Below are 27,483 nucleotides of genomic sequence, written 5' to 3' on the forward strand. Positions count from 1 at the left end.
AGGAAAAGTCCCCCTACCCATCTTTCAATCTACTGCTTGTCACTACAGCATTCTGAGACTTCACTAAGTCCTTCAGTTCACCTGCTGCAGACTTCATAGTCAACCTCCCACTACACAGGGAAGCATACTCTGCCTTTGGTTTCAGAATCCTCAAGAAGCAAAGGTCAACCAATAACTTGCAATTGAAGTTTTTTGTTTTTTTTTTTGGAGACAGAATTTTGCTGTTGTCACCCAGGCTGGTGTGCAATGGTGCTATCTCGGCTCACTGCAACCTCCGCCTCCTGGGTTCAAGCAATTCTCCTGCGTCAGCCTCCTGAGTGGCTGGGATGACAGGCATGTGCCACCACGCCCAGCTAATTTTTGTATTATTAGTACAGATGGGGTTTCACCATGTTGGCCAAGCTGGTCTTGAACTCCTGACCTCAGGTGATCCACCCGCCTTGGCCTCCCAAAAGTGCTGAGATTACAGGCGTGAGCCACCGAGCCCAGCCTGAAGCATTTTTTTTTTTTAAATAAAGAGCATCAGGACTCTTAAAGCTTAGCATCCTTTTCAAATATAATCAAACTTGAAGTCTCATCTGAGTCAATCAGCTATTCATTCATTTAATGAATATTTTTAATATCGATGTACATGCCAGATAATGAAGAGGAGGGGTGTTACAGAAGTATACAACAAATTGTATCATTCAGCAATCCTTTATCCTAGTGGGGAAGATGACTATACAGATAATTACAACTTAAGGCCATTTTTTGGATAAGAAACATAAAAGTGGTACAAACAAAATTCAAGGAGGCAAAGACCACTTCTTATTCTGGTTATATGGATAGCCTTCATGGAGAAGGCTTCATGACAGTTGGGTTGGGTCTTGAAGATGTCTACAGGTAGAGCCTCAGAAAAAGCAATATGAAACATAGAGAACAGTAGGAGGAGGGCAGCTTTAGTGACTGGCTCGGTTTTACTAGAGCATTGGGATTGTAGAGGAGAATCATGATTGATTAAGGCTATATAGGGCATTTAGGGCCAGATACTGGGGGAATTTGAATATCAGACTGTTATTTGATGAACAGTAGGGAGCAGCTGAAGGTTTTTGTTTTTTTTTTTTTTTAAAAAAAAACAACCTTATTAAGGTAGTGCTGATGTACAATAAACTACACATTTCAAAGTATGCAGTTTGATAAGTTGGTGTGAAATCATCACCCATAAAATCACTACAATCAAGATAATGAACATGTCTAATCACACTCAAAAGTTCCACTGAAGGACTTTAAGAGAATGGCATTCAAAGCAATGCTTTTGGAAAGTTATTTCTTGATTTAAAAAATAAATGCCCCCTTCTGATAAGATGTTTAAGTCTTGTAATCTTCATTGGTATGTTAAATTTAAAAATGAATGATACCATATCTAAAAATGAATCAAAATAAGACAAAGAAACCACAGCTTTGATCAATCTGATGGCAGTATATAGGACAGACTGGAATGGAGCAGGAACAGAATAATCTATTGAAAGCCTAAGTAGGAGGCTTTATTAATAGTCCAGGCAGTTGCTAATAAATCTGGTAGAAGAACCCGGACAAAAATGAAGTAACAAATGAGAAAAACTAGTTGGGTGAGTTGGACTGGAGAGAGAGAGACAAGGTAAAAATGACTGAGGTTTTGAGCTAGTTGTATCGCAAACAGGGAGAGTATGGGGATAAGAAAGGTACACATAAATAAATAATAAGCATCTGTGGGTATGGAATTGAGAAGGGAAATAAATCATATTTAGGAATCACTCACATTGATGTGAAAGTAAAGCCATTAAGAGTGGTTTGCATCTGTGAGAGACAGGGTTAATGGAGAGAGAAAAAAGTCAAGCTAGAACCTATGAACTGCATAACACAGAATTCCAAATTGCTAATGGCACAGTGTTTAAAATATTCCAAGCACTCACCCTTTACAAAGTGTATTTGTTTTATTTATCTCTCACAAAAATCTTATTAATAAGTTACCAAATCATCTCTATTTTACAAATGTAGAAACTAAGGTACAGAAGAATTATGTCTCTTGCCCAGTGTCACATAATTAGCCTATGGTGAAACTAAAGTGTTAAAATCAGGCAATCTGAATCCATTTTTAATTCCTGGGTTACAATGTCTTCTTCCTGCAGCCCAATCACTTAAGCTCTCCTAAGATAGTCTCTTAAAATACACAACACCTAGGCCAGAGCTGCTTAACGCATTTGCCTAGTATAATCCCCGTGGGCACCATATCTTCAAATCTCAAGATAATGCAGTATACTTGGAACTGTTTTATGAGCAACATAGGATAAAACTGGGAGCTGGAATTATTCAATTTAGATTGAATTTGCTGAAACTTAGTTCAAATGCATAGACAGAAGTTTATTTCATAAAACAGAATAGCAACAAAGTAAAAATTTTGATTTTGCCTATGAAGTCAAATACCACAAAACTCATCATCTTTTTTATAGTTTTTATAGAGTTTATAGTAACATAAGGGACAAAGGAGTACAAGTTTCTTAACTGGTAGCCAAAAATATAATTTCTACTAAAGAGAAACAGGACACATCATTTATGGATTACTAACCTGTTGTGATTTAACTAGGAATAGAGGAAAAAGCATAACTTTATTTATTTTCTTTTTTTTTTTTAGACAGTTTCGCTTTTGTAGCCCAGGCTGGAGTGCAATGGCGCGATCTCAGCTCACAGCAACCTCCACCTCCCAGGTTCAAGTGATTCTCCTGCCTCAGCCTCCTGAGTAGCTGGCATTACAGGCACGTGCCACCAAGCCTGGCCAATTTTTTGTATTTTTAGCAGAGACAGGGTTTCACCATGTTGGCCAGGCTGGTCTCAAACTCCTAACCTCAGGTGATCCACCCGCCTTGGCCTCCCAAAGTGCTGGGATTACAGGCATGAGCCACTGCGCCAGGACAAAGCATAACTTTAAAAAGCAAAAATGTATTAACAGCACTACATATTTACTTCTCTGCATTTAGAGGAGATACATAGATGGCTGGCTGATAGAGGGGAAGTGGTTAGCTTTGTTAAACTTTAGCCAAAGTTATTAATGCTGCTTTTCATGAATCACTGTAGCAATGCCTTTCTTCTTGATATTCAGGAAAGTAGTCTGGTTTTTGGAGTCTCTACCTGATGACTGCCTACTAATCTATTAGATCATTAAGGACTATTTTGAGATACAAGATCATACAAATCATAAGCTTTGCTTCCAATCACTCTCACTTGTAGGGCCAGAGAAATGGACTACTCAGGAGCTACAGAGCTCTCTGATTGGCTGAAGACCCAGAGAAACTGTGGATTATGCAAGAACTAACAAACATATGGAGACTAAGTTCCCAAAGAAGAGTTAAATATCTTTGAGTTTAAACCCTATCTACAGCTGTGTTTGCTGGAATTGTCAGGACTGTAATAGGGTTTCAGTTACCAAGGAGAAATGTTGATTTAGAGAAGGGGTCAGCCAACTTTTTCTGTAAAGGGCCAGCTAGTAAATATTTTGGACTTAACCAGCCATATGGTCTTCTATAATCATTCAACTCTGCCATTGTAGCACAAAAGCGGCCATGGACAATATGTAAACAAGTGAATGTTGCTCTATTCCAATAAAACTTTATTTATTATTTATTCCAATAAAACAAAATAAGACAGCAAGCCAGATTTGATGTGTGGGTTGTAATTTATCAATCTATTCTCTATAGTGATGGCTGTCACACTCTATATGTACATCAGAATCACCTATGGAACTAGTTTAAAAGGTAGGTTCCTAGGCTCCAGCCTACCCCTACAGAATCAGAATCTCTAGGAATGCGAATCAGCAATTCAGTAAGGTCCACAAGTGGTGTGTGAACCACACTTTTAAAGCTTTGTGCTATGCAGCTAGCTTCATCTAAGCTGGGGTGGCCTTGCTGTCCTAGATGTGGGCCAGCACTTCCTGCATCCTGTGGCAGTAAAAATGGAGTAACTTTTATTTTCTTTGACCTTCCTAGTAGAAACAACTGTTTTTGTTTGTTTGTTTGTTTTTTGCTTCCAACCTCTAAAATGCATAAAATAGTCCTTCTCAGGTGAAATTAACATGAAGTTTAGGGATGATTTTGAATGAAAATGCTCAACTTAAAATAACAAGATTTTAGGCCGGGCAAGGTGGCTCACGCCTGTAATCCCAGCACTTTGGGAGGCCAAGGCGGGCGAATCACGAGGTCAGGAGATCCAGACCATCCTGGCTAACACGGCGAAACCTCATCTCTACTAAAAATACAAAAAATTAGCCGGGCGTGATGGCAGGCTCCTGTAGTCCCAGCTACTCAGGAGGCTGAGGCAGGAGAATGGAGTGAAACCGGGAGGTGGAGCTTGCAGTGAGCTGAGATCGCACCACTGCACTCCAGCCTGGGTGACAGAGTGAGACTCCGTCTAAAAAAAAAAAACAAGATTTTTCAGCCAAAAAGCTTCCTGAAATCCTTTAAATTGCAAAATTAGTAGGCACAATTCTTACCAAAAGACAGGGCTACATCTGAAGAAATAGTTTCCATTGTTCTCCCTTTCTCTCAAAATACCTCCAGTAAAGGTCTGCCCTGTTGCTTATAATTCCACTACTAACAAGTCATTACTTTGTGTCTAGGGGTCTTTGCTTCAACAGAACCTCATTAAAACTCATGTGAAAACAGAAAGTAGAAAATCTCTGTGGTTTGCATTAAGTTGACAAAACAAAACAAAACAAAAACCAACTCTGCAGGCCTCTGGCAGCTGCTCCCAACTTTAACAATCAGTAAAAAATAACTTATTCAGCTAAGTTCAGTTCTGATAAAATGAAAAAAGTGTTTTTTTATTTGTTTGTTTGAATTCCCAGGAATCAATCACCCAATCAGTCAACAAGGAAGTGATGTTCAGTCTCGTGAATAGCTCCACCTCTTCAGCTCTCCAGACTTTCCTAGGAAAGACAGAGAAAATCCTACAGTCAAAGGAATTGCTTTCAGGAACTTCCTAAGAAACCAGGAAATGATCTGCAGATAGCTCCAGGAAATGTAGCTCTTATTAAGGCTTTCACTGACCCTGTAAATGGAAAAGAGTGCTCTATGACAGCATAAGTTCTGATGATTACTAAAACATGGGCTTAGAATACCTTATATAGTTACCACTACAGCAAAGACTGTTTTTTCTTAGATACTATTAAGGTGATTCTGACTTCCCTAACACACACATAGAGAAGTTAGGAAAAAAAGACCCAGAAATTTACAAAGGAACAGAGTGAAGCCAGGCTGAAATTAGAACTCTACCATGAATATACTTTATAGATGATTATGTGTAGGAAATGAAGATTAGCTTTACAGTAGTCAGCAGTTAATATTTAAGGTAGCATGACTCGAGTCCAACATCCACAGGCTGAGCTTCTGTCTGCTCCATTTTTCCATGGCAAGAAAATCTAGGCATTTTCAGCAAAATAGGGAAGCCTGTTTTCCTGTTGGTTTCCAATTTACAAAAAGGGTCATGAATTGGAATCCCAGGTATTATACAAAAACAGTGCAAATACCTAGCAAAACCAGGAGCCCCAACAAACTTACCCAACCTCCCTGGCCCTGGATGAACTCCCGGATGGCTTGGTTCCCATTGATCATACCCGTCATGGAGATAGCCACCTGTCCCACTACTTCAGGAGCAATGTGAGCCATGTACTCAAGAAGTTTCACTGACACTGCCAGAAAAGCTCTCTCATAAGCTAAGCTGGAATCCTGAGCACACCAGGTCTTGCTGAGAGATTCCACAGTGTTCTGGAGTATAGCTCCTGCCTGAGGAAAGACAAAGGAAACATCAACAGAGTATCACTCAAAAAGTGCAGGAGGCTGCAGGTGCAGGAATCCAGTAAAGCAATTGTTTCTTAGAGTGCCAAATGTGCAATTGGTGGTAACTAAGGAAATCTTAGAGGGTAGATGAATAATCTTTTCTCATTTTAATATTTTGTTATCTTAATGGGCACTTGAAAATCCATAAGTAGTCCATCAAACCCATGACTTCAGGTATTATTGCTTAGGTTAAACAAAATGAATGAAAAATGATTTGAAAGAAAAATATTAAGTATGTGATAGTCCAGCTGGTTAAATTGTAAAGGTATTGCTTGAATGACTAGGAAATGTCTGGGAGACTCTAAAGTAAAGGCCGGGCGCAGTGGCTCATGCCTGTAATCCCAGCACTTTGGGAGGCTGAGACTGGGAGATCACCTGAGGTCAGGAGTTCAAGACCAGCCTGGCCAACATGCTGAAACCCTGTCTCTACTAAAAATACAAAAATTAGCCAGGCATGGTGGTACAGGCCTGTAATCCCAGCTACTCAGGAGGCTGAGGCAGCAGCATCACTTGAACCTGGGAGGCGAAGGTTGAAGTGAGCCGAGATCACACCACTGCACTCCAGCCTGGGCGACAGAGCAAGACTCCATCTCAAATAAAAAAAAGACCGAATGCAGTGATTCACACCTGTAATCCCAACACTTTGGGAGGCGAAAGTGGGAGGATCACATGAGGTCAGGAGTTCAAGACTAGCCTGGGCAACATATTGAGACCCTGTCTCTATGAAAAATTTTAAAAAGTAGCTAGGCATGGTAGCACATGCCTGTAGTCCCGACTACTTATGAGGCTGAGGTGGGAGGATCACTTAAGCCTATGAGATTGAGGCTGCAGTGAGCTATCATTGAGCCACTACACTCCAGCCTAGGCAACAGAGAAAGACTGTCTCAAAAATAGTAGTTAATTAGAATTAATAATAAAATAATAATAATTCATTAAAATAATTGAGTAGCTCTTCCTTTTCCTCTTTCCTTTTCAAAAATGGGATCTAAAAGCCATTAGGTGGGTCCAAGCAAGATCTGTGGGGATTTAGGGGGGCCAAGGGTGGTCAGAGCTGAATATCAGAGCCCAAACAAGCTGAAAAGGACATCCATGTGGGAGGGCACCTAGATCTTGATTTCTAAATATCATTCTCCATTAAAAGAAACCAGAGGCCGGGCGCGGTGGCTCAGGCCTGTAATCCCAGCACTTTGGGAGGCCAAAGCAGGCAGATCACGAGGTCAGGAGTTCAAGACCAGTCTGGCCAACATAGTGAAACCCCGTCTCTACTAAAAATACAAAAAATTAGCTGGGTGTGGTGGTATGCACCTGTAATCCCAGCTACTCAGGAGGCTGAGGCAGGAGAATCAGGTGAACTCGGGAGGCAGAGGTTGAAGCGAGCCGAGATTGTGCCATTGCTCTCCAGCCTGGGCGACAGCGCAAGACTCCGTCTCAAAAAAAAAAAAAAAAAAAAAAAAAAAAAAGGCGGGCGGTGGCTCACACCTGTAATCCTAGCACTTTGGGAGGCCAAGGTGGGCGGATTGCCTGAGCTCAGGAGTTCGCGACCAGCCTGGGCAACATGGTAAAACCCCATCTCTACTAAAATACAAAAAAAAAAAAAAAAAAAATTAGCCAGGCGTGGCAGTGTGTGCCTGTAGTCCCAGCTACTCAGGAGGCTGAGGCAGAAGAATTGCTTGAATCCGAGAGGCAGGGGTTGCAGTGAGCCGAGATCGTGCCACTGCACTCCAGCCTGGACAACAGAGTGAGACCCCGTCTCAAAAAATAAAAGAAACCAGAGCTCTCTGGAGAATGGTTGATTTCAGTTTGGGGCTAGGGAAGTATAAGATATTCTGTCAGAAATTAAGGAAGTACTCAAATAATAATAGAGACACATCAAAGAGATGCAGTCTAGAGTGAAATGACTCCCACTAGCTAAAACTAGGATGATTTGAACATCTAAATTAATAATGATGTTAACAGATTATAATCCACAGAATGAAGTAGGAATTCATGGGTCCAATGCTGATAAGAAATGAATGCAATGAAATTTTGATGAGATGTGGGATATTTACATAGTTTCAAAGTACCTCTCCATAAAACACTTATTAATTACAAAGGGGAAAAGAGTAACTTTATAGAGGAGAAGCCTTACAGACACCATCTTAAGTGATTAAAGTTAACAACATCAATACTGGGATAAAATGAAATCTTGTGCCAATTGATGCAATGCACTGAGAACACAGCAATACTTCTGTGATATTCCTGCCAAAGGTACATATCCTTAATTTATTCAAGAAGAAACATCAAGCAAACCCAAGTTAAGGGACATTCAACAAGATAGACCATAGTCTTCAAGTGTCAAGGTCATGAAAATCAAGGAAAGAGTAAGGAAAAATTCCAGATTGAAGAAAACTAAAGAGAAATCACAACTAAATGCAGTATGTGATTCTGGCCTACAACTTTTTACTATAAATTACATTATCGGGACAAATGGCAAAACTTGAATGAGATCTAAGGATTAGATGATAATGAATCAATGTTAATTTCCTGGTTTTGACGGTTAGATTGTGGTTACATTACAGAATGTTCTTGTTTGAGGGAAGTATAAAAGTATTAGGGGTTGATGAAATATGTCAACTCCTTACTGTCAAATGATTCAAGAGAGAAATTATTTGTACTATCCTTGCAACCTTTCCCTGAGTTTAGGGCTGTTTCAAAATATATTTTTTTTATTAAAACAAGTTCAAGTCAAATTATTTATTTATTTATTTATTTATTTATTTATTTATTTATTTATTTTGGAGACAGAGTCTTGCTCTGTCGCCCAGATTGGAGTGCAATGGCACCATCTCGGCTCACTGCAAACTCCCCCTCCCTGTCAAGCAATTCTCCTGTCTCAGCCTCCCAGGTAGCTAGGATTACAGTTGTGTGCCACCATGCCTGGCTAATTTTTGTATTTGTATTTATTTATTTATTTTGAGAGAGGGTCTCGCTCTGTTGCCCAGGTTGGAGTGCAGTGGCAAGATCTCAGTTCACTGCAACCTCCTTCTGCCTCCTGGGTTCAAGCAATTCTCCTACCTCAGCCTCCCGAGTAGCTGGGATTACAGGTGTGTGCCACCATGCCCAACTAATTTTTGTATTATTAGTAGAGACGGGGTTTCACTATGTTGGCCAGGCTGGTCTCAAACTCCTGGCCTCAAGCAGTCCGCCCCTCTCGGCCTCCCAAAGTGCTGGGATTACAGGCATGAGCCACAGCACCCAGCCAAAAAAAAAATATGTTTAATGAGAAAAAAAGTCAACTCAGCTATCAACTACCTAGGACAGCCTCAGGGCAAGCAACTGGGAGTAACAGGTCCAGCTCTGCCTGAACGTAGTGTAGGCACACTGCCCAAGCTGTGTATAGTAGGACGAATAAAGCATAACAGTTAAGAGGGTGGTTCTTTTTTTGAGACAGAGTCTTGCTCTGTCGCCCAGGCTGGAGAACAGTGGTGTGATCTTGGCTCACTGCAACCTCCACCTCCCGGGTTCAAGTGATTCTCCTGCCTCAGTCTCTCGAGTAGCTGGGATTACAGGCATGGGCCATCACACCCAGCTAATTTTTGTATTTTTGGTAGAGACAGGGATTCTCCATGTTGGCCAGGCTGATGTTGAACTCCTCACGTCAAGTGATCCGCCCGGCTAATTTTTGTATTTTTAGGTAGAGACGGGGTTTCACCATTTTGGCCATGCTGGTCTGGAACTCCTGACCTCAGGTGATCCACCCAGATGGGCCAGGCACGGTGGCTCACCCCTGTAGTCCCAGGTACTTGGGAGGCTGAGGCAGGAGAATTGCTTGAACCCGGTGGGTGGAGGATGCAGTGAGCCGAGATCGCGCCACTGCACTCCAGCCTGGGTGTGACAGAGTGAGACTCCATCTCAAAAAAAAAAAAAAAAAAAAGCATAGGCTGGGTGTGGTAGCTCACGCCTATAATCCCAGCACTTTGGGAGGCCGAGGTGAGTGGATCACCTGAGCTTAGGCATTCAAGACCAGCCCGGGCAACATGGCAAAAACCCATCTTTACTAAAAATAAAAAAATAAAAAAAATAGATGGGCATGGTAGCACTTGCCTGAAGTCCCAGCTACTCAGGAGGCTGCAGTGGGAGGATCGCTCGAGCCCAGGAGGTGGAGGCTGCAGTGAGCTGAGATCACACCACTGCACTTGAGCCTGGGTGACACAGTAAGACCCTGTCTGAAAAAAAAAAAAAAAAGATACTATACTTTGCCAAGAATAAAGTGTTATAAATGTGCTCTGTGCACACTAAGCACAACAGCTGTGATGAAGACCAAGTAGAGACAAACTGAAGGTTCATCAGCCTATGCCCAAAATTTTCTATCTCTGTACCACTTAGGTTTTAGCAATTGGAGAATTCTTGCTATACTTCCTTGAAATATAAGCCCCCAAATATTTTCATAGAACATTCCTAGTCACTGTAGTATGGGAGTAGTAAGAAAAGGAAGTTTGAAATAGAAAAAAAAGCAGCAAACAATAGCATGAAGTAGAAACTTGACCTGTCCCTTAATGGTTTCTGCAATGACGTCTTTGGCAGAAGCTTCCAATTCTCCGTTGAACTGGTCACCCAACATCCGAAGGCGACCAGCAATGATAGCCACATCAAAAGAACAAGGCTCTCCTATGACAGAGGGAACACATTTGTTACAATGCTTGAAGCAATGGCAAGTCCCAGGAATCTGGGCAATGAGAAAAATTTGTCTTGTCTTTTAAATAATTTTCATATCATTATCTCCCAAGAGCTTAAATGTTCTGTCAACACCAATAGTCAGAAAGTTTCCCTTCATTGAGAACCTCTTTCGCTTTAGGTGTTACTGAAAGCTTAGAGTTTGCCTTTTGAAACTTAAAGGAAATAAATAAAATATACTGTTTTTTTTTTTGAGACCGAGTCTCTGTCGCCCAGACTGGAGTGCAGTGGCGTGATCTCAGCTCACTGCAACCTCCGCCTCCCAGGTTCAAGCAATTCTCATGCCTCAGTCTCCCATGTAGCTGGGACTGCAGGCATGAGCCACCACACCTGGCTAATTTTTCTACTTTTAGTAGAGATGGGGTTTCACCATGTTGGCCAGGCGGATCTCAAACCCCTGACTTCAGGTGATCCACCCACCTTGGCCTCCCAAAGTGCTGGGATTACGGGAATCAGTCACTGTGCCCGGCTGAAAACATACTCTTATTGACCTGCAATCACCGCCTAGGGCAGGAACCTTACCTGAATCTACTTCATCTACACAGCATAGGTTCCGGCTGGCAACCTGCAATGTTGGGCTCAAGAAGTCCATGAGTAGAGTGTTCACAATGCATTCCGTTTGTTCCTCAAAAGTTTGGGAGCTCTTCATTTTAGATGTTTGCTCTCAAGTTTTGCTTTTCCACGAAACAAGCAGTTTTCAGCCCAGCAGGAAGTTAAAAACACTGGTAAATCAACAAATGTTTCTACCTCTTGTAGTTTCCTGACATGTAATCCTGGAACTTTTCCCACTAGCTTTCTTCAAACACAGCTGCTCAGAAAGGTGGGACTTCTCAGAAGGATTACCTACTTGGAACTGGGGAGACTTTAAAGACTTTAGGTTCTCTATCTCAGACCACACCCTAACCACATAAAATTAATGCTTAACTTTTATCGTTAGGTAGCCAACCTAGAACTGAAATAGAGTTCAGGAAGAGCCTCTGGAGTAATTTTATTAAGAAATACTTCCTTGACTTCTTAGGTCCTGCACATGGTATAATTTAAAGGAAGGTTTTGAAGTTACAGTGGACCAGCGTTCAACTTCTGTTTATGGAATTTATTTGCCATAATCATATAATAATTACTTACTGAACAAGGAACTATAATTGGCACTACAAGTAACATAGAAAAATGATACAGGCACAGTTACTGTGCTCATGAAGCTTACACTTCAGCAGAAATGACAGATATTAAATGAGTAATCGCATTGTTATTTGTGCTATTGAGATCAGTGCACTTTGATCAGTGAAGTGTAACAGGGAATCAAGCCTTTGATCAGTTTAATAGGGAAACAAACCTAGGGGACTGGGAAGGCTTCCTTAAAATAGTACCATCTGACATGAGCTCTGAGGAATAAGTAGGCATTCATTATGCAAAAAGGAGGCATAACACTATTCTAGGCGGAGAGGTAGCAGATATAAAGTCTGGGAAGGTTAAAAAAAACAACTTGGAATTATAAATGGGGACAACAGAAAATATTTCATAGATAAATTATGAGGATTAAATAAGATAACATGCGGAATGGCCTAGCACTGTTTGGCATACAATAAATGTTAAATGTCCTCCTTTTAGCCCAAGACATAATGACCAGGAGGAAAGAGATCTGAGATTCTCTGTCTAGCAAAAGGATTTTCCTAACAGGGTTGGACTCCATCATTGTTTTAAGAGATCTCATGATTGGACACTTATCTGTAGTGGTTGCCTTCTTAACGTAGCTAAACCTAGATTTTGGGTTTGGGTCTCAGAAGCAGCCATCAAACCTATCAGCAAACTTACCACTCAACCTGTCTGACCTGGTGAAGTTATTAATATTAACAGCTCCAACTAATAAAAGAGTCAAGCATAGGCCGGGCATGGTGGCTCATACCTGTAATTCCAGCACTTTTGGGAGGCTGAGGCGGGCAGATAACCGGAGGTCAGGAGTTCACGACCAGCCTGGCCAACATGGCAAAACCCATCTCTACTAAAAAATACAAAAATGAACTGGGCATGGTGGTGCATGCCTGTAATCCCAGCTACTCAGGAGGCTGAGGCATGAGAATCGCTTGAACCTGGGAGGCGGAGGTTGTGATGAGTCGAGATTACGCCACTGCACTCCAGCCTGGGTGACAGAGCAAGACTCTGTCTCCAAAAAAAAAAAAAACAAAAAAAGATTCAAGCATAAACAGTAAGTCAGTTGTTCAGAATGGAATTTCTATCTTGCAAAATATCAAAGCCAATCTTGTGTTTTCTGTTCCATTCTAAAACACATACAACCACTGCACACCTATTAAAATGGCCAAAATCCAGAACACTGGCAAAACCAAATGCTGGTGAGGATGTGGGTCAGGAACTGTCATTCATTGCTGGTAGGAATGCAAAATGGTACAGCCACTTTGGAAGAGTTTAGCAGTTTCTCACAAAACTAAACATCCTCTTACCATATGATTTAGCAATTATACTCCTTGGTATCTACCCAAAGGAGCTGAAAACTTATCTACACAAAAACTTGCACATGGTTGTTATAGCAGCTTTATTCATAACTGCCCAAACTTGGAAGCAACCAATATGTCCTTCAGTAGGTAAATGAATAAATAAACTGTGATACATACAAACAATAGACATTATTTAGTGCTAAAAAGAAATGAGCTGGCTGGGCGCGGTGGCTCACGCCTGTAATTCCAGCTACTCAGGAGGCTGAGGCAGGAGAATTGCTTGAACCTGGGAGGCGGAGTTTGCAGTGAGCTGAGAGGGCACCATGGCACTCCAACCTGGGTGACAGAGCAAGACTGTGTCTCAAAATAAAAGATCAGGCCATGAAAAGATAAGGAGGAATTTGGGTGGTAATTGGACTTTGGGTAATAATTGATGAGGTAAGTTCATCAGTTACAACAAATTGTACCACTTTGATTGAGGATGTTGATAACAGAGAAGACTATGCTTGTGTTGGGGCAGAGGGTATATGGGAAATCTCTGTACCTTTGTTTCAATTTTGCTTTGAACCTAAAACTGCTCTTAAAAAGTCTTAATTTTTAAAAATGATCATAAATTGCTTTTGGAGTAAGAACACAAATTATGTTCCCATGTAGCTAAAGTGCTATTTTCATTTGTCATTATCTGTCGCTCATTCTCTCTAGAGGCAAAAGGGCTGAAACCTCATTATTACTAAGTAGGCTTCAGACTTTTAACATCAGAAGGGCACTCAGAGAAAATTCTAGGCTAACTTCCTTTCACATTAGAGCTAGCCACTGACAGTTGAAGGATTCTAAAAAATACATTTGTGACATACTCCCAAAACAATATATAAAAAATAAAAATATTTATGAGACCATCCAGCTGGTATTAAATAGCTTGCCCAAGTTCACACATCAGTAAGTGGCAGAATAGAAATTTTAAACCAAGTCTGTCTTACATTAAACTCAAGCTTTTCCCACAGTAATAAACCACGTTCCTCATTTCACTATCAATATGCTTATGCCATCTTTGAAATCGAATTTTGAGTCCAGGGGTGGTAGCACGCACCTATAGTCCCAGCTACTCAGGAGGCTGAAGCAGGAGGATCACTTGAGCCCAGATCAAGGCTTCACTGAGCCATGATCACACCACTGCACTCCAGCCTGGATGACAAAATGAGACTCCGTCTCAAAAAAAAAAAAAAAAAATCCAATTTCAACTCCTTTGCATTGTCTTGTATAATCAATGTTGTAAAGCTATAGAAACAGAGTACAGGCTGTCATTAGCAATGTGGAGTAAATTTTTTCCAAGTTTGTTTACTTCTTCTGGGCCTTCAATATAGCACCCTCCAAAACTATCCCTTTCCCTCAGCCCACATACCTTCACCCTTGCAGTTGTAATATGGTGCTCTTAATTATTACTGAAAAATCATGAGGCCAGAATTTTTTCACCGTCACTTGTTTCTCTTGCCACCCTCCGACCACAACAATTTACATCCCTCCCCAAAAAGCTTTGTCTCATTATATCATTGGCTTAAAGTCCAGGATCTTGTCATCTGTACCAGATGTGCATGTGGATGAAGATCCTTGAGTGTAACTCCTCTCAACATGGAGACTTGTAACTAAGAAAACAAGTAATGTGTCCCCTCTCCCCTAAACATCCCATATCTAAGAAAGGAATAGAATACTTGTAACAGAACGCCTGTTCAAAAATAGGGGTAATGGAAACACATCACAGTCACTGATTCATAACTATAAAATGATGGTAATATGCAAATTATTGCCTCTGCAGTGTTCCAAAACACTATTGTCTTTGTGGAACCTCATTACATACATAACATACTGTTTACCTGTCAACTAAGAATGACATTAGATGGCTGCTGTTCTAAGAGCACAGTATAGACTACCTTCATGGATTGTAAAATATAAACATCTACTTATATCACATCATCAAACCCCATGTCTGCAGAAGCTATACAGAGTTCCTAGCAGGGGAAATATTAAAGAATTAACTTCATAGTATACCTGAGCTTTAGTCATTTTGCTTATAAATTAGTAAAACCAGGCTACAGGAGAAATCAGTTCTTCATTGAGATAATCTTAAAAGTATATTTTCCAAAAGCAACAATTTCATATTCTATGTATGCCTCTTACATTATAGAAAAGCAACCAAGTAGAATATAGTCTTCTAAAAGCTCCAATAGTTGGGATCACTTTAGTATTATTATTTATTCAGTTGCTTAGTCATACCTAATTTTCTTTAGATCAACATTTCAGTTATAGTCTTTAATTTTAAAAAGTCAATAAGTTTACTCAATTTCTACCACCTGCATCCTGTTCCCTTGCTACGCTTTTTTTTTTTTTTTTTTTTTTTTTTTTTTGAGATGGAGTCTCATTCTGTCACCTGGGCTGGAGTGCAGTGGCACAATCTCGGCTCACTGCAGCCTCCGCCTCCCAAGTTCAAGCGATTCTCCTGCCTCAGCCTCTCGAGTAGCTGGGATTACAGGTACCCGCCACTACACCCAGCTAATTCTTTGTATTTTTAGTGGAGACAGGGTTTCACCATGTTGGCCGGCTGGTCTCAAACTCCTGAACTTGTGATCCACCCGCCTCAGCCTCCAAAAGTGCTGTGATTGCAAGCGTGAGCCACCACGCCCGGCCCCTTGCTACACTTTGAATTGGCAGCACTTCAATTTTATTTCTCTTAGTACCTAATTAAACATTCACCATTTAACTGAACCATAAAAATACAGAAAATGCAATTCTGAAGCTGTTCTAATCCCTCCCTTTCCTGTCCCTGAGGATCCATGGTCTAAATCAGTGGTTCTCAAGTAACAGCAATTTTGCCGCCTGTCCCAGGGGACCTTTGACAATGTCTAGAGACATTTTTAGTTGTCACAACTGAGGGTTCTACTGGCATCCAGTGGGTAGACAGAGGCCAGAGACACTGCTAATAATCATTCTACAGTGCAGAGGAAAGCCCCTCACAACAAAGAATTATCTGGCCTCAAATGTCAGTATTGCCACTTTTAAGAAATCCTGGTCTAGAATAAGTTCCATCATTTTCCATATAGTTGATACAATATCATAAAACCCCTTTCAAACATCAATCCCAAAACACATCAGAATCTAATTATATACAGCCATTCATTCAGTAAATATTTACTGAGTAATACTATGTGGCAGGCACTATGGAAATAAAAGGAAAGAAAGAATCATTCTTAAAAGTTGTTCAGGCGAGGCACGGTAGCTCATGCCTGTAATCCCAGCACTTTGGGAGGCCGAGGCAGGTGGATCACCTGAGGTCAGGAATTTGAGACCAGCCTGACCAACACGGTGAAACCCCGTCTCTACTAAAAATACAAAAAATTAGCCGGGCGTGGTAGCGGGCGCCTGTAGTCCCAGCTACTCGGGAGGCTGAGGCAGGAGAATGGCGTGAACCCGGGAGGCGGAGCTTGCAGTGAGCCGAGATCGCGCCACTGCACTCCAGCCTGGGCGACAGAGCGAGACTCCGTCTCAAAAAAAAAAAAAAAAAAATACAAAAAATTAACTGGGTGTGGTGCGGGCACCTGTAATCCCAGCTACTTGGGAGGCTGAGGCAGGAGAACTGCTTGAACCCGGGAGGTGGAGGTTGCAGCGACCCAAAACCACGCCATTGCACTCCAGCCTGGGCAACAAGAGCAAAACTCCACCTAAAAAAAAAAAAAAAGGGTTTTCAATGGGGAAGTCCATTCAATAAACAACTCACAAAACCCAGGCTCTTACCAGAAAATTCAATACTGTCTGTTATCTACTCCTATTAAGAGCTTAGTTGAGGCTGGGTAACACTTGAAATCAGGAGTTACCAGCCTGGCCATCATGACGAAATCCCATCTCTACTAAAAATACAAAAATTAGCCAGGCGTGGTGGTGCATGCCTGTAGTCCCAGCTACTTGGGAGGCTGAGGCAGGAGGATGGCTTGAATCTGCAATGTAGAAGTTGCAGTGAGCTGAGATCACACCACTGCACTACAGCCTGGGTGACACAGCAAGACTCCGTCTCAGATTAAAAAAAAAAAAAAAAAAAAAGGCTATTTGAGAGAAGTGATAGGTGAAAAATTATCTGAAGGGTATGTGCTCATCTATATCTAGGTAGTAGAAATCCTTGAATTAAGCTGGATGATAAAGGCTATATACTTGGATCATGTTATCTTAAGTCCTTGAAGAAATGCCTTCATTAAGCACCATATTATTATTATTATTATTATTATTATTATTATTATTATTATGGAGACAGGGTCTTGCTCTGTAGCCCAGGCTGGAGTTCGGTGGCATGAGCATAGCTTATTGCAGCCTTGACCTCCTAGGCTCAAGCAATGCTCCCACCTCAGCCTCCCAAGTAGCTGGGACTACAAGCACACGCTGCCACACCTCATTAATGTTTTACTTTTGTAGAGATGGGGATCTCACTACATTGCCCAGGCTGGTCTCAAACTCCTAGCCTCAAGTGATCCACCCACCTTGGTCTCCCAAAGTACTGAGATTAAAGGCGTAAGCCACCGTATCTAGCCTACTTTTTTGTATGTTCTTTTTTTTTTGACAGGGTCTCCTGTCACCCAGGCTGGAGTGCAGTGGTGTGATCACTACTCTCTGTAACCTCAAACTCCTGGGCTCAAGCAATCCTCCTGCCTTAGCCTCTTGAGCAGCTGGGATTTCAGGCATGTGCCACCATGCCTGGCTAAATCAATGTTTTTACAGACAGGGTCTCACTATGCTGCCCAGGCTGATCTTGAACTCCTGGCATCAAGCAATCCTCCCTCCCTGGCCTCCGAAAGTGCTGGGTTACAGGCGTGAGCAACTGCACCCAGTCTAAGCTCTATATTAAAGTCATGCTCTCTGCTTTCGTTGAAGAATACTGTTAAGAAAGTCATGTGAAACCCATTACTAACTTCTCATAGGATCTTGCACATATCTTAGTACCACCTATGTGAAACTACACGTACATTTCTTTTAGAAATCAATGTTTCTTCCTCTCTGATGACAATTATAACTGTTTCCCTTAACTCTGACTGCTAAATCACCTATAGAGACAAATCAAGGCTCAACTATATCACCTAATAGGCCCATACAGCCTGAACATTTGTATATTTCCCCATCCCCAACCTAGCTGGTCTTAACTGGTATTTTAATTTTTCCCATTCTGGATTCGCTATTTATATTTTACCATCATTCTATTAGATTTGTTCTTGCCATAAGTTGCTTCAATGTACAAAATGTGGTCAGATAAGAACAGAATAAAAATTGAGGACAAGCAACAAGAAAACAATTACAATACTACTGCTAGAGGTATGCTCTGGCTACTTTGACAGCTTGAGGGAGGCCCCTAATGAAGGCAGTGAGGGTTAAAGAGAACTTCCTGAAGGAGCTTATGAGTGAGCTGAACACTGAAAGATAGACGAGGTGTTAATTCAAGAAGATATGAGGGTGAGAAAATGTTCCAGGCGATAAATAAAAGCAGGTTTAAGTTAACACAGAGGTGAAAGAAGCAGGTGTATAAAGGGAACTGCAATGCAAATGGTTTGCTTCTGCCAGAAAAGAAGTCATTTTGGGAGTGGCAAGACTTGACACCAAAGAGGTACTTTAGATGACATTAAGGACTTTGGAATCTGGCCTAAAAGCATGATTGGAAATATGAGAACAGTTAGGAATTTACTATAATAATCCAGGGAAGAAAAGATGACCCCCACAAATGATGACCCCTATCAGTTTCCACACATCAGCCATCTTTAATTACTAACACAATTCCTAAAATTGATTAGGAAATAATCCAAATCCCATCCTCAACGCATCTCCTTACCAACATTAACCTCTACAACATCATCATTGAAAAATGGGGTCAATTGCCAATAGGAATGAAAGGAATGAATCAATGTTCTTTGGCCAAAAACTTAAGAATCCTGATTTCTAGATTTTCCACTCTCCTTTGTATCTGATATTATCTGGACTTACTGGCAGCTCTAATAGGAAAGACTAAGAAAGTGTAATAGTTATTCATCTTACTCTAGACAAGCAATAAGACTCTGTTATGATTTTATTTCTTCAATTGTTCCAATCACAGTTTCTAATACAGAAATAAAACTATTCAGCGTCTCCGTTCTTGCTTCATTTTGTTTCACAGAGATCTGCATTTCTGAGTTTCCAGGCTCCAATAGCAGTTCTGTTAAGAACAGACAGCCAGTATCATCCTGAGCACTGAGGTATGCTTTCCATGGCCGAGACCCAGCCCTACTCATTGCGATGGTCTGGATGTTCACTACTTGAAGAGCCATCTGGAGGGTGTCAGGATGGAATTCTCCCCGCCAAGGCAACACTTGCTGATGAGCAACTTTAAGGCTAAGCCAAGTTTTCTCAAAATAATCAGCAGTAAGCTGGCGATTGGGGACTAGCATGAGGGCTCCAGAATCAGGGAGTTCTTGTACCCTCTCCTTGTTCTCTTCAGGAATCAAGGGTCCTAAAAGAGACAGAAAACTTGTGTGAAAGATGTTCTTAATCTGTAGGAGCTAAGTTTTTTATCCAAATTCCCAAATGTACACAATGTGACTTTTATTTTTGGACAAATGGCTGAAATAACCAGTGACGAACCTCTTTCTTGCTCACAAATGCTTCAAATTCAGGCAACAGTCTGAGGTTTAGTGCTAAGATACTCTACTTTCCACCAATCATTGAAAAGGTAAAGATTTATCATGACAAGATTTAAGGTAAGGACTGTTTTTACCTGATGCGGCAAAGGATGAAGTTTTAGGAAGCTCTGGGCCACAACGCTCTGCCCCCTGGCATTTAGAGATAGTTGCCCAGTGGGCTTTGCCATACACTGGCACCAGTGTGTTGAAGTCTGAGGCCCAGCTATTCACAGGTCTTTCTGCCGGATCCTCCAAAAGTCCAAGAGTAGGGTCAGATTTAGGGCTACACAGAATCCGCTTAACTTCATCAATGCCAACTAAGAGGAGGCGATAATAGAAGAGACCTCGGTCCCGTACAGCCATATCTTTTTCTTCCTCTGAGGTAAGACAACAGATTGACTTCATTAAAAACAAAACCACTTTCCTCCTACTCTTGTGCCAACCATAATAGGAGAAAAAAATGAAGGAGAGAGGAAAACCTAGGAAGCATTCACATTTTCTTCTCGGGTCCCAGACGTGACTCACCAAACAATGAAAGCTATTAAGAATTTTTACTATGGGTCATGGCAAATACTATTTCCTTCTGAAAAACCCACCTATGCAGTAATACAACAAACGTCCTAGCATGTCCTGGCACTCAGCAGGTCGGGAGAGGAAAAGGCGCAGCAAAGCAGTGAGCAGCTCCATCTTAACAGCTGGAAATGTTTCCGACTTCACATTCTCAACAAAGTCCTCTAACACATAAGGAGCATTAGGAATTCTTTCCCCATGGACACCAAGTAGCCAAATAAGTGCTTGCTTCCCCTAGAGAATAAAGGAATAAGAGCAAGTGCTCAACACTTGACTGTCTAAAACACAGGAGATAATAGACAGCCACTGGTTTTGCTTTTCGCTTAGTGCCAGCAGAAAAGGTATAATCTTTAGTTTACTTCATTTAATTTACTGATTCCCCCTACTATACTCTCTACAACAAATAGGAATGAAATTCTAATACACAAGAGGAAACTCAAAACTTTCATAGCCTATGTTAGATTAAGCAATAAATAAGGTTTCCTCAGGTTTGGGGCCTTTGGCCCAATTGGGTTTTAGTGTTTCAGTGGAAGCTGCTCAAAGAATTTCTCTAAATTTTTCACAAAAATGGTTACTAACCTAGAGTGCACATCAGAGTCATCTGTGAAGCTTCTTAAAAATGTAACTGTCAGCCGGGCACGGTGGCTTACGTCTGTAATCCCAGCACTTTGGGAGGCCGAGGAGGGTGGATCACCTGAGGTCAGGAGTTCGAGACCAGCCTGGCCAATATGGTGAAACCCGTCTCTATTAAAAATACAAAAATTAGCCAGGCGTGGTGGTGCACACCTGTAGTTCTAGCTACTCGGGAGCCTGAGGCAGGAGAATTGCTTGAAACCAGGAGGCGGAAGTTGCAGTGAGCTAAGATGGCATTACTGCACTCCAGCCTGGGCAACAGAGCTAGACTCTGTCTCAAAAAAAAAAAAAAAAAAAGGTTATCTGTCTAGGTCCAACACCCCTGAATATTTAAGTCTGTAGACCTGTGATTACGTCCAAATCTTTGTAAAAATTTCACAAATGATTATAATTTTCATTCTAGCTAAAAACTCCATGGTCTAAATCTCTGACTCAAAACTGTTCAAGAGAAGCGGGGCACAGTGGCTTATGCCTGTAATCCTAGCTCTTTGGGATGCTGAGGTGGGTGATCACTTGAGGCTAGGAATTCTAGACCAGCCTAGACAACATAGCAAAACCCTCTCTACTAAAAATACAAAAATTAGCTGAGCGTGGTGGTGCACACCTGTAATCCCAGCTACTCTACTCAGGAGGCTGAGGCAAGAGAATCACTTCAGTTTGGGAGGTAGAGGTTGCAGTGGGCCGAGATCACGCCACTGCACTCCAGCCTGGGCAACTCTATCTCAAGCAAAGCAAAACAAAACAAAACAGAACTGTTCAAGAGAACAATGGTATCAGAGTTTTGTAATAAAACCCGTCAGATAAATCTTGTTTTTATAATTTATATGCCATCTATATCCAAAAGAGAATCTAAGGTGGCAATCAATTCGAAGAGTGTCCACTTCAAACACAGGGTAGAGAGAATAATTAGATTCCATTTCAAAGGGCAGGGTTTCAAGCATTCTCCCTCTACCTAGAAGTAAAGGAGAATTATAGTCTACCTCACTATCTTGAATGTTCTCTTCACAGCCGGGCAGGGCCTGACACACAGCTTCAGTACACTGAGGACACAACCAAACCAGGTCTCGGAAAGTCTGCACCACCACTACAATACAGGCCAGGGTACAAGAGCACAGGATTAGAGCCTCCAGGTAGGCAGGAATCTTAAGAACAGTCATGTATTCAGACTCATGATTCTGGCTGGATTTCTGTAAAATGGGTTTTGGAGGTGTGGTCAATGGTTATCTAAGAAATGTAATGAAATGAGCAATAATTTCTTGAACGCATATTGCTCTTATCAGATTGACATGAGGATAAATGAACTAATGTATGAAAAAGCACTTTGTAAAACGTAAAGCTGTATGCAAATGTGGGGTAGTATTGCTGTTGAATGAAACACTAAAGACAGTATAAATAGAACCACCAGGCCTGGGAAAATGATAACACAAGTGAGGTGCCTAGGGTTCAAAATTGAAGAAGACATGCAGGATTGGCTCTTGCAGGAACCTAAGAGTGAGTGCCTTCTTAAATTTTGCATCCTAGGCATCTTGCTTGACTTACCCTAGTCCCAACCCTGGAAGCCACTGCCTATGGCATACTGCCATAAAACAAAAAGAGAAGTAAAGACGGTGAAATATCAAGCAAGGTCATCCTAGCAGCCTTCATTATCTATAGTACAGCCTTATAGATCATGGCAGCCTGAAGACTCAATATCCTATTAGATCTATAGACTTTATGCTTCTCTAACAGCAACAGATGATGATGCAAGGAAAAGTTCAAATCTCTATATTACTCATTCAACAACAAACATGTTTTGAGCAACTACTATAGGCCAGGCACCTGACAAAAAAAACAAAAATCCTAAAAAGGCAGGCATTACCTGTGGTAATGTGCTCTTGTCGAAGACCCAGCAACTCTGTTAAAATCTGAACACATTGATCTGTGTAAGTCCTGGCAATGCCACCTACAAAAGAAGGGAAAGCAGAGAAAACTGCTAAGTGAAATATTAGCACCTCAATCTAAAATCATCTCCCACCAGTGAAAGACAAAAGAAACAGAATTATCTAAAAAAAAAAAAAGAAAAAAATTCACTCCTTACTTGATGAACTAAGAATATAAGTTTGCTATAAAGGGAACTTTGGTAAAAATCATTTTTTCTCACTGACTACTAGAAAACTGAAAGCTCATAGCAAAACAATTCCCCATTAAACAAGGTTGAAAACTTATAGTAACAAAGGTATTTACATGGCAGCCAGATATGAGGTACCCTTTTTGTTGCAGCACACCCGCAATGGAGTATTTTTGTGGGGGACACTTGACAGCAGTCTCCTAAGGATTTCTTGTCTCCTCTTTGCTCCCTCTTCTCTGCCCCTAAAATAACCATGCTTTATTCCAAATATGAGGGTTGCTCCTCCTCCTGCACTTGAAATCCTTCAAAACTTGGCTCAACAGCTGTTTTCAGTTTTTGAGTCACTCCAGCCTTTCAAATTCCAGACAGGGTACTATGAAAAAGTCTGTAAGATTTAGGAATTATTCTGTGTTGGTCTACATTCAGCACAATACATAGCCCATAGCAGAAGCTCAATAAATGACTGGTGGATTAACATAGGACTTTGAGTCAGGAAAGCTGGATTTCAGTCCCATTTCTAAAACTATATGCCCTTTTGGCAATTTGATAACTGTTTTTGTGCCTGAGTTTCTTCATCTTTAAAATGAAGTTAATGACATTTGTCTACTTTTCCTGACTGTCTCACGATACTGTGGTAAGATGATGTATAGGAAAGCATTTTGGATAGAAGACAACAACAATTTTAAGTATTGTAGTTTGTGTTACCTGTATTCTCCATCCTGGAAGATACAGCAACACCAATCTTGACCAAAAAAAAAACACAAAAAACAAAAAAAACTCTCTTCCCCCGTGTTTGTAGTCACTGACCCAATTATTTAGTGCATAGTACTTTGCTTCTGAAGCAAGATTCATGCCCTTTGCTCTCTATGGTTCCTCTAACCACAGTTTTCTTGCTGGCTGGTCTAGGTTCTCAAGAAGGAAAAGGAGCAGACACCTACCTATGGCAAAGATGGCAGCCTGTGCAAAGTCCGCAGACACATCCGTGCAGTACCCTCGAAGCTCCTCTAGCACCTGCTGCACATTCTCGTCGTTCACCAGCTCACACAGCACCTCCACTTTCTGTAGTTTGATGTAGTGGGGCTCCGAGTAGGAGCAAAAAAACTTTTTGTAGTGGCTACTAAAGTGACCTGGTAAACTATGCAAGATCTGGCGTACATGACAAAGAGCAACAAAACAGAGCTCACGGCTCTCTGAAGAACAGGCAGCTAGCAAAGGTCCCTTGACCCGCACAAGGACATCAGTTTGTACGTGGGGAAACTTTTTTGCCAAGATCAGAAAAAGTTTGGTAGCTCCCATCACCACACCTGGGCTACTGCTCTTGAGGAAACTATCCAACAGATTGAGAATGTCAAATAGTTCTTCCTCACTGCGGGGTTGGTAGCGTAGCAGAAAGTTCAATACTTCAGCCTGGCCCCATTGGTCCAGTTTTGACATTCTATCCAAAAAAGAAAACAAAAGAGCTATTTTAGCAACAAAATTAGGACCATTTCCATGCCACTGCCATATGACCAGGTGGTTGTTCATCATAGCAAAGGGAGAATTCTTAAAAATAGGCTGTGCCATAATTAAGTCACTTTTCATGTACTATTTAAAGTTTACACAAAAAAGGCTTAAAATTCCAAGATGAGTTGTTAATACAAATGCACACTCATCTAAGACCAAAGACATGATCAGCATACACTGGGTCCAGGTTCCTTACATTTTAAGACACTATAAATGGCTTAGTTTGGGGGACATGACTAGAGAAGGGTAGAACCTATTTCCACAGTATATTTCTATTTCCCTATATCAATAAGGGAAAGTAAGGCAAATAAATTCTCTCAGTGAAATGTGAGGGAGTTAATAGTGGTTAACTGGCCGGGCGCGGTGGCTCACGTCTGTAATCCCAGCACTTTGGGAGGCTGAGGCGGGCGGATCACCTGAGGTCAGAAGTTTGGGACCAGCCTGACCAACATGGCGAAACCCTGTCTCTACTAAAAATACAAAATTAGCCGGGCGTGGTGGCGCATGCCTATAATCCCAGCTACTCGGGAGGCTGAGGCAGGAGAATTGCTTGAACCCAGGAGGCGGAGGTTGCGGTAAGCCGAGATAGCGCCATTGCACTCCAGCTTAGACTACAAGAGCAAAACTCCATCTCAAATAATAATAATAATAATGGTTAACTTTCTTTTCTACCCCACATAAGTTGTTCAATACTTTAATACATCAACAAGATCCCACAAGGTAGCAGATCTCATAATAAAAAGAGTGCTGAGGCATCCAAACCGATTTAAGAGATGGTGAGCAATGGGCTTATTGATGACAACGCCTCCTTCCTGTTTCAGAATTTCCTCTAGAGACCTCAAGCAGTTCACAACTACAATTGGATCCTGGTCACGCAGCAAACTGTATAATTCATTTACCAGGGCACCATCTATAAAAAAGAACAAAGTTCTTAGATAAAGAAGGAAAGCTTCAGAGTAACAGGGATGTAGCCAGAGTAATAGCTCCAGGTAGACAAAGTTGAACTTCTCTGCTACAAAAATGACAAAGGCCACACTAAAGTGCAAGGCAAAAAAAAACTGCCATGTCCAGACTGTTCTAAGCAGCTAATACAAAGGATCTCACTGGGGCCCCAGAGAAAGGACTTCTCATCTCCAGAAGATACCAAGCCCTGCATCCTACTTAAAGAGATATATACAGAACTGGGGCCACATTATTATTTTCTACCAAAGCCACACAATCTTTTTTAAAGTTATACATAATGGAGGCACATTGACCATGATGGATTACACTGAACTTACCTACTTCAGAGTCTCCATGAAGATTATGCATCTTGGCACATCCAAGGACTGCCACTCTCCTGACATATGAAGCCTTATCCCGCAGACCATTGAGAATAGGCTGTTGTATATACTCCTGCACACCAGGCATCCTAAGCAACACATCCTGGAGTTAGCCAGATTCTGAAATACTAATTTTGACATACCTCAGCCCCTGTTCACCTAACAGACGGTTTAGTAGATGCTGCACCCATCAGATCATGAAGAATTGCAGAAAGCCTCTATCGAGCTTAAAAAGCCATAATTTGACTTTTCTGTTTTTTTCTTGTTTTTTTCAAGATGGGGTCTCACTTTGTCACCCAGTGGCCCGATCATAGCTCACTGCTGCCTCGAATTCCCGGGCCCAAGCCATCCTCCTGCCTCAGCCTTCCTAGTAGCTGAGACTACAGGTGCGTGTCACCATGCCCATTTAATTTTTTGTAGATATAGGCTCTCACCATCTTGCCCAGCTGGTCTCAAATTCCTGGGCTCAAGCAATCTTCCTGTCTAAGCCTCCCAAAGTGCTGGGTCTACAGGCATGAGCCACTGTGCCCAGCCTAATTTGACTTTTCATTTGGAATAATAATGCACAGGCAGCAAAAAAAAAAATACACATAATTGTTTAGAGATATTTAACCAAAACTGAGGACTATTTTACTTAGAGTGAGAATCAAAAACTCCCTCTAATAAAATTATATGATACAGGTTATTAAGCCAAAGCAGTGGCTGAAAATCTGAGTTCAGGGTACAATAATGTTTTCCCCAGTATTAAGGAGCTCAAATAAATTATCCTCTTTAAAAACCTACCCTGTGATCACTTGAATTCATCAGCCATTTAGGACCAGACAGAGAAGAGGGTACTCACCTGAGGCTACACATGCTCCGTAATGCCAGCCCTCGCACCATTGGATTGGGGTCTGAGCAGTCTTTGCACAGCGTATTGATGGCCAGGAGAGCCAGATCTGGTTTCAGGGGAGCATATGTGCACATGTACAGATAAACCAACTTCTTCTGGACAATATCTACAGTGGCACTGGCCTTCACCATTTCCATAAAAACACCAGACATGTCCAAGCCTTGAGTCATGTACCTGAACAACGCACATGACAGAAGGAAGTAAAATGCAAAATCCCCAACTTACAATGGAGGGAGTTTTACTTACATATCTCCTGATTACCCAACTAGATTGTGATCTCTTAGAGGGTAGCAGCCAGGATTACCTTGTCTATTATATCACACAATACTTCATACCATAGGCCTACAATAAACATTATTCTTCTATTCATTCAACAAACACTTATTATTATTTTTGAGACAGAGTCTTGCTCTGTTACCCAGGCTAGAGTGCAGTGGCACAATCTCGGCTCATTATAAGCTCCGCTTCCCAGGTTCAAGCGATTCTCCTGCCTCAGCCTCCCGAGTAGCTGGGACTACAGGTGCGCACCACCACGCCCGGCTAATTTTTGTATTTTTAGTAGAGACGGGGTTTCTCCATGTTGGCCAGGCTGGTCTCGAACTCCTGACTGCAGGTGATCCACCCGCCTTGGCCTCCCAAAGTGCTGGGATTACCAGCGTGAGCCACCGCACCCAGCCTCAACAAACACTTATTGAATCCCTAGTACTTTGGTGAAATTCAACTTTTACATCCAGGGACATGCACTTGGGACATAATCTTGAAGAAGGTGT

At 41.5% G+C, this 27,483-nt stretch overlaps 2 protein-coding genes across 6 annotated transcripts in view; both read right to left on the minus strand.

Annotated features, from left to right (window-relative positions):
- BCL2L15 (BCL2 like 15) lies at window positions 1-19,079 on the minus strand. Its single transcript, XM_003805665.5, has 4 exons — window positions 11,082-19,079; window positions 10,372-10,493; window positions 5,568-5,792; window positions 1-4,936 (listed from the first exon to the last, which is right to left on the minus strand). The coding sequence occupies exons 1-4, from the start codon at window positions 11,206-11,208 to the stop codon at window positions 4,919-4,921; spliced, it is 492 nt and encodes a 163-aa protein (XP_003805713.3). The 5' UTR covers window positions 11,209-19,079; the 3' UTR covers window positions 1-4,918.
- The window catches only part of AP4B1 (adaptor related protein complex 4 subunit beta 1), a 9,987-nt gene continuing 1,583 nt past the window's right edge, over window positions 19,080-27,483 (minus strand). Inside the window, exons 3-11 of one of the 5 annotated variants that reach the window (XM_003805659.7) lie at window positions 26,663-26,887; window positions 25,780-25,910; window positions 25,262-25,409; window positions 23,935-24,431; window positions 22,748-22,831; window positions 21,870-21,973; window positions 20,283-20,490; window positions 19,782-20,063; window positions 19,080-19,517 (exon numbers count right to left, since the gene is read on the minus strand). In XM_003805659.7, coding sequence (XP_003805707.1) covers window positions 19,090-19,517; window positions 19,782-20,063; window positions 20,283-20,490; window positions 21,870-21,973; window positions 22,748-22,831; window positions 23,935-24,431; window positions 25,262-25,409; window positions 25,780-25,910; window positions 26,663-26,887 — 2,107 coding nt within the window. In that variant the 3' untranslated portion in view covers window positions 19,080-19,089. The remainder of the gene's footprint in view (window positions 19,518-19,781; window positions 20,064-20,282; window positions 20,491-21,869; window positions 21,974-22,747; window positions 22,832-23,934; window positions 24,432-25,261; window positions 25,410-25,779; window positions 25,911-26,662; window positions 26,888-27,483) is intronic. The other 4 variants (XM_008973746.4, XM_008973740.4, XM_055114143.1 and 1 more) reach the window with 4 other exon arrangements.

Source organism: Pan paniscus, chromosome 1 (assembly GCF_029289425.2).
Source record: "Pan paniscus chromosome 1, NHGRI_mPanPan1-v2.0_pri, whole genome shotgun sequence".
Classification (NCBI taxonomy): Eukaryota; Metazoa; Chordata; class Mammalia; order Primates; family Hominidae; genus Pan; species Pan paniscus.

Bases quoted from the DNA above. Each gene is read 5' to 3' on its own strand.
- BCL2L15 (XM_003805665.5), bottom strand. From the start codon at position 11,208: ATGAAGAGCTCCCAAACTTTTGAGGAACAAACGGAATGCATTGTGAAC. The intron at 10,494-11,081 runs GTAAGGTTCCTG...CCTCTGTCATAG, and splicing joins TGTAGATGAAGTAGATTCAG to GAGAGCCTTGTTCTTTTGAT. The intron at 5,793-10,371 runs GTCAAGTTTCTA...GTCTTTCCTCAG, and splicing joins CAGAAACCATTAAGGGACAG to GCAGGAGCTATACTCCAGAA.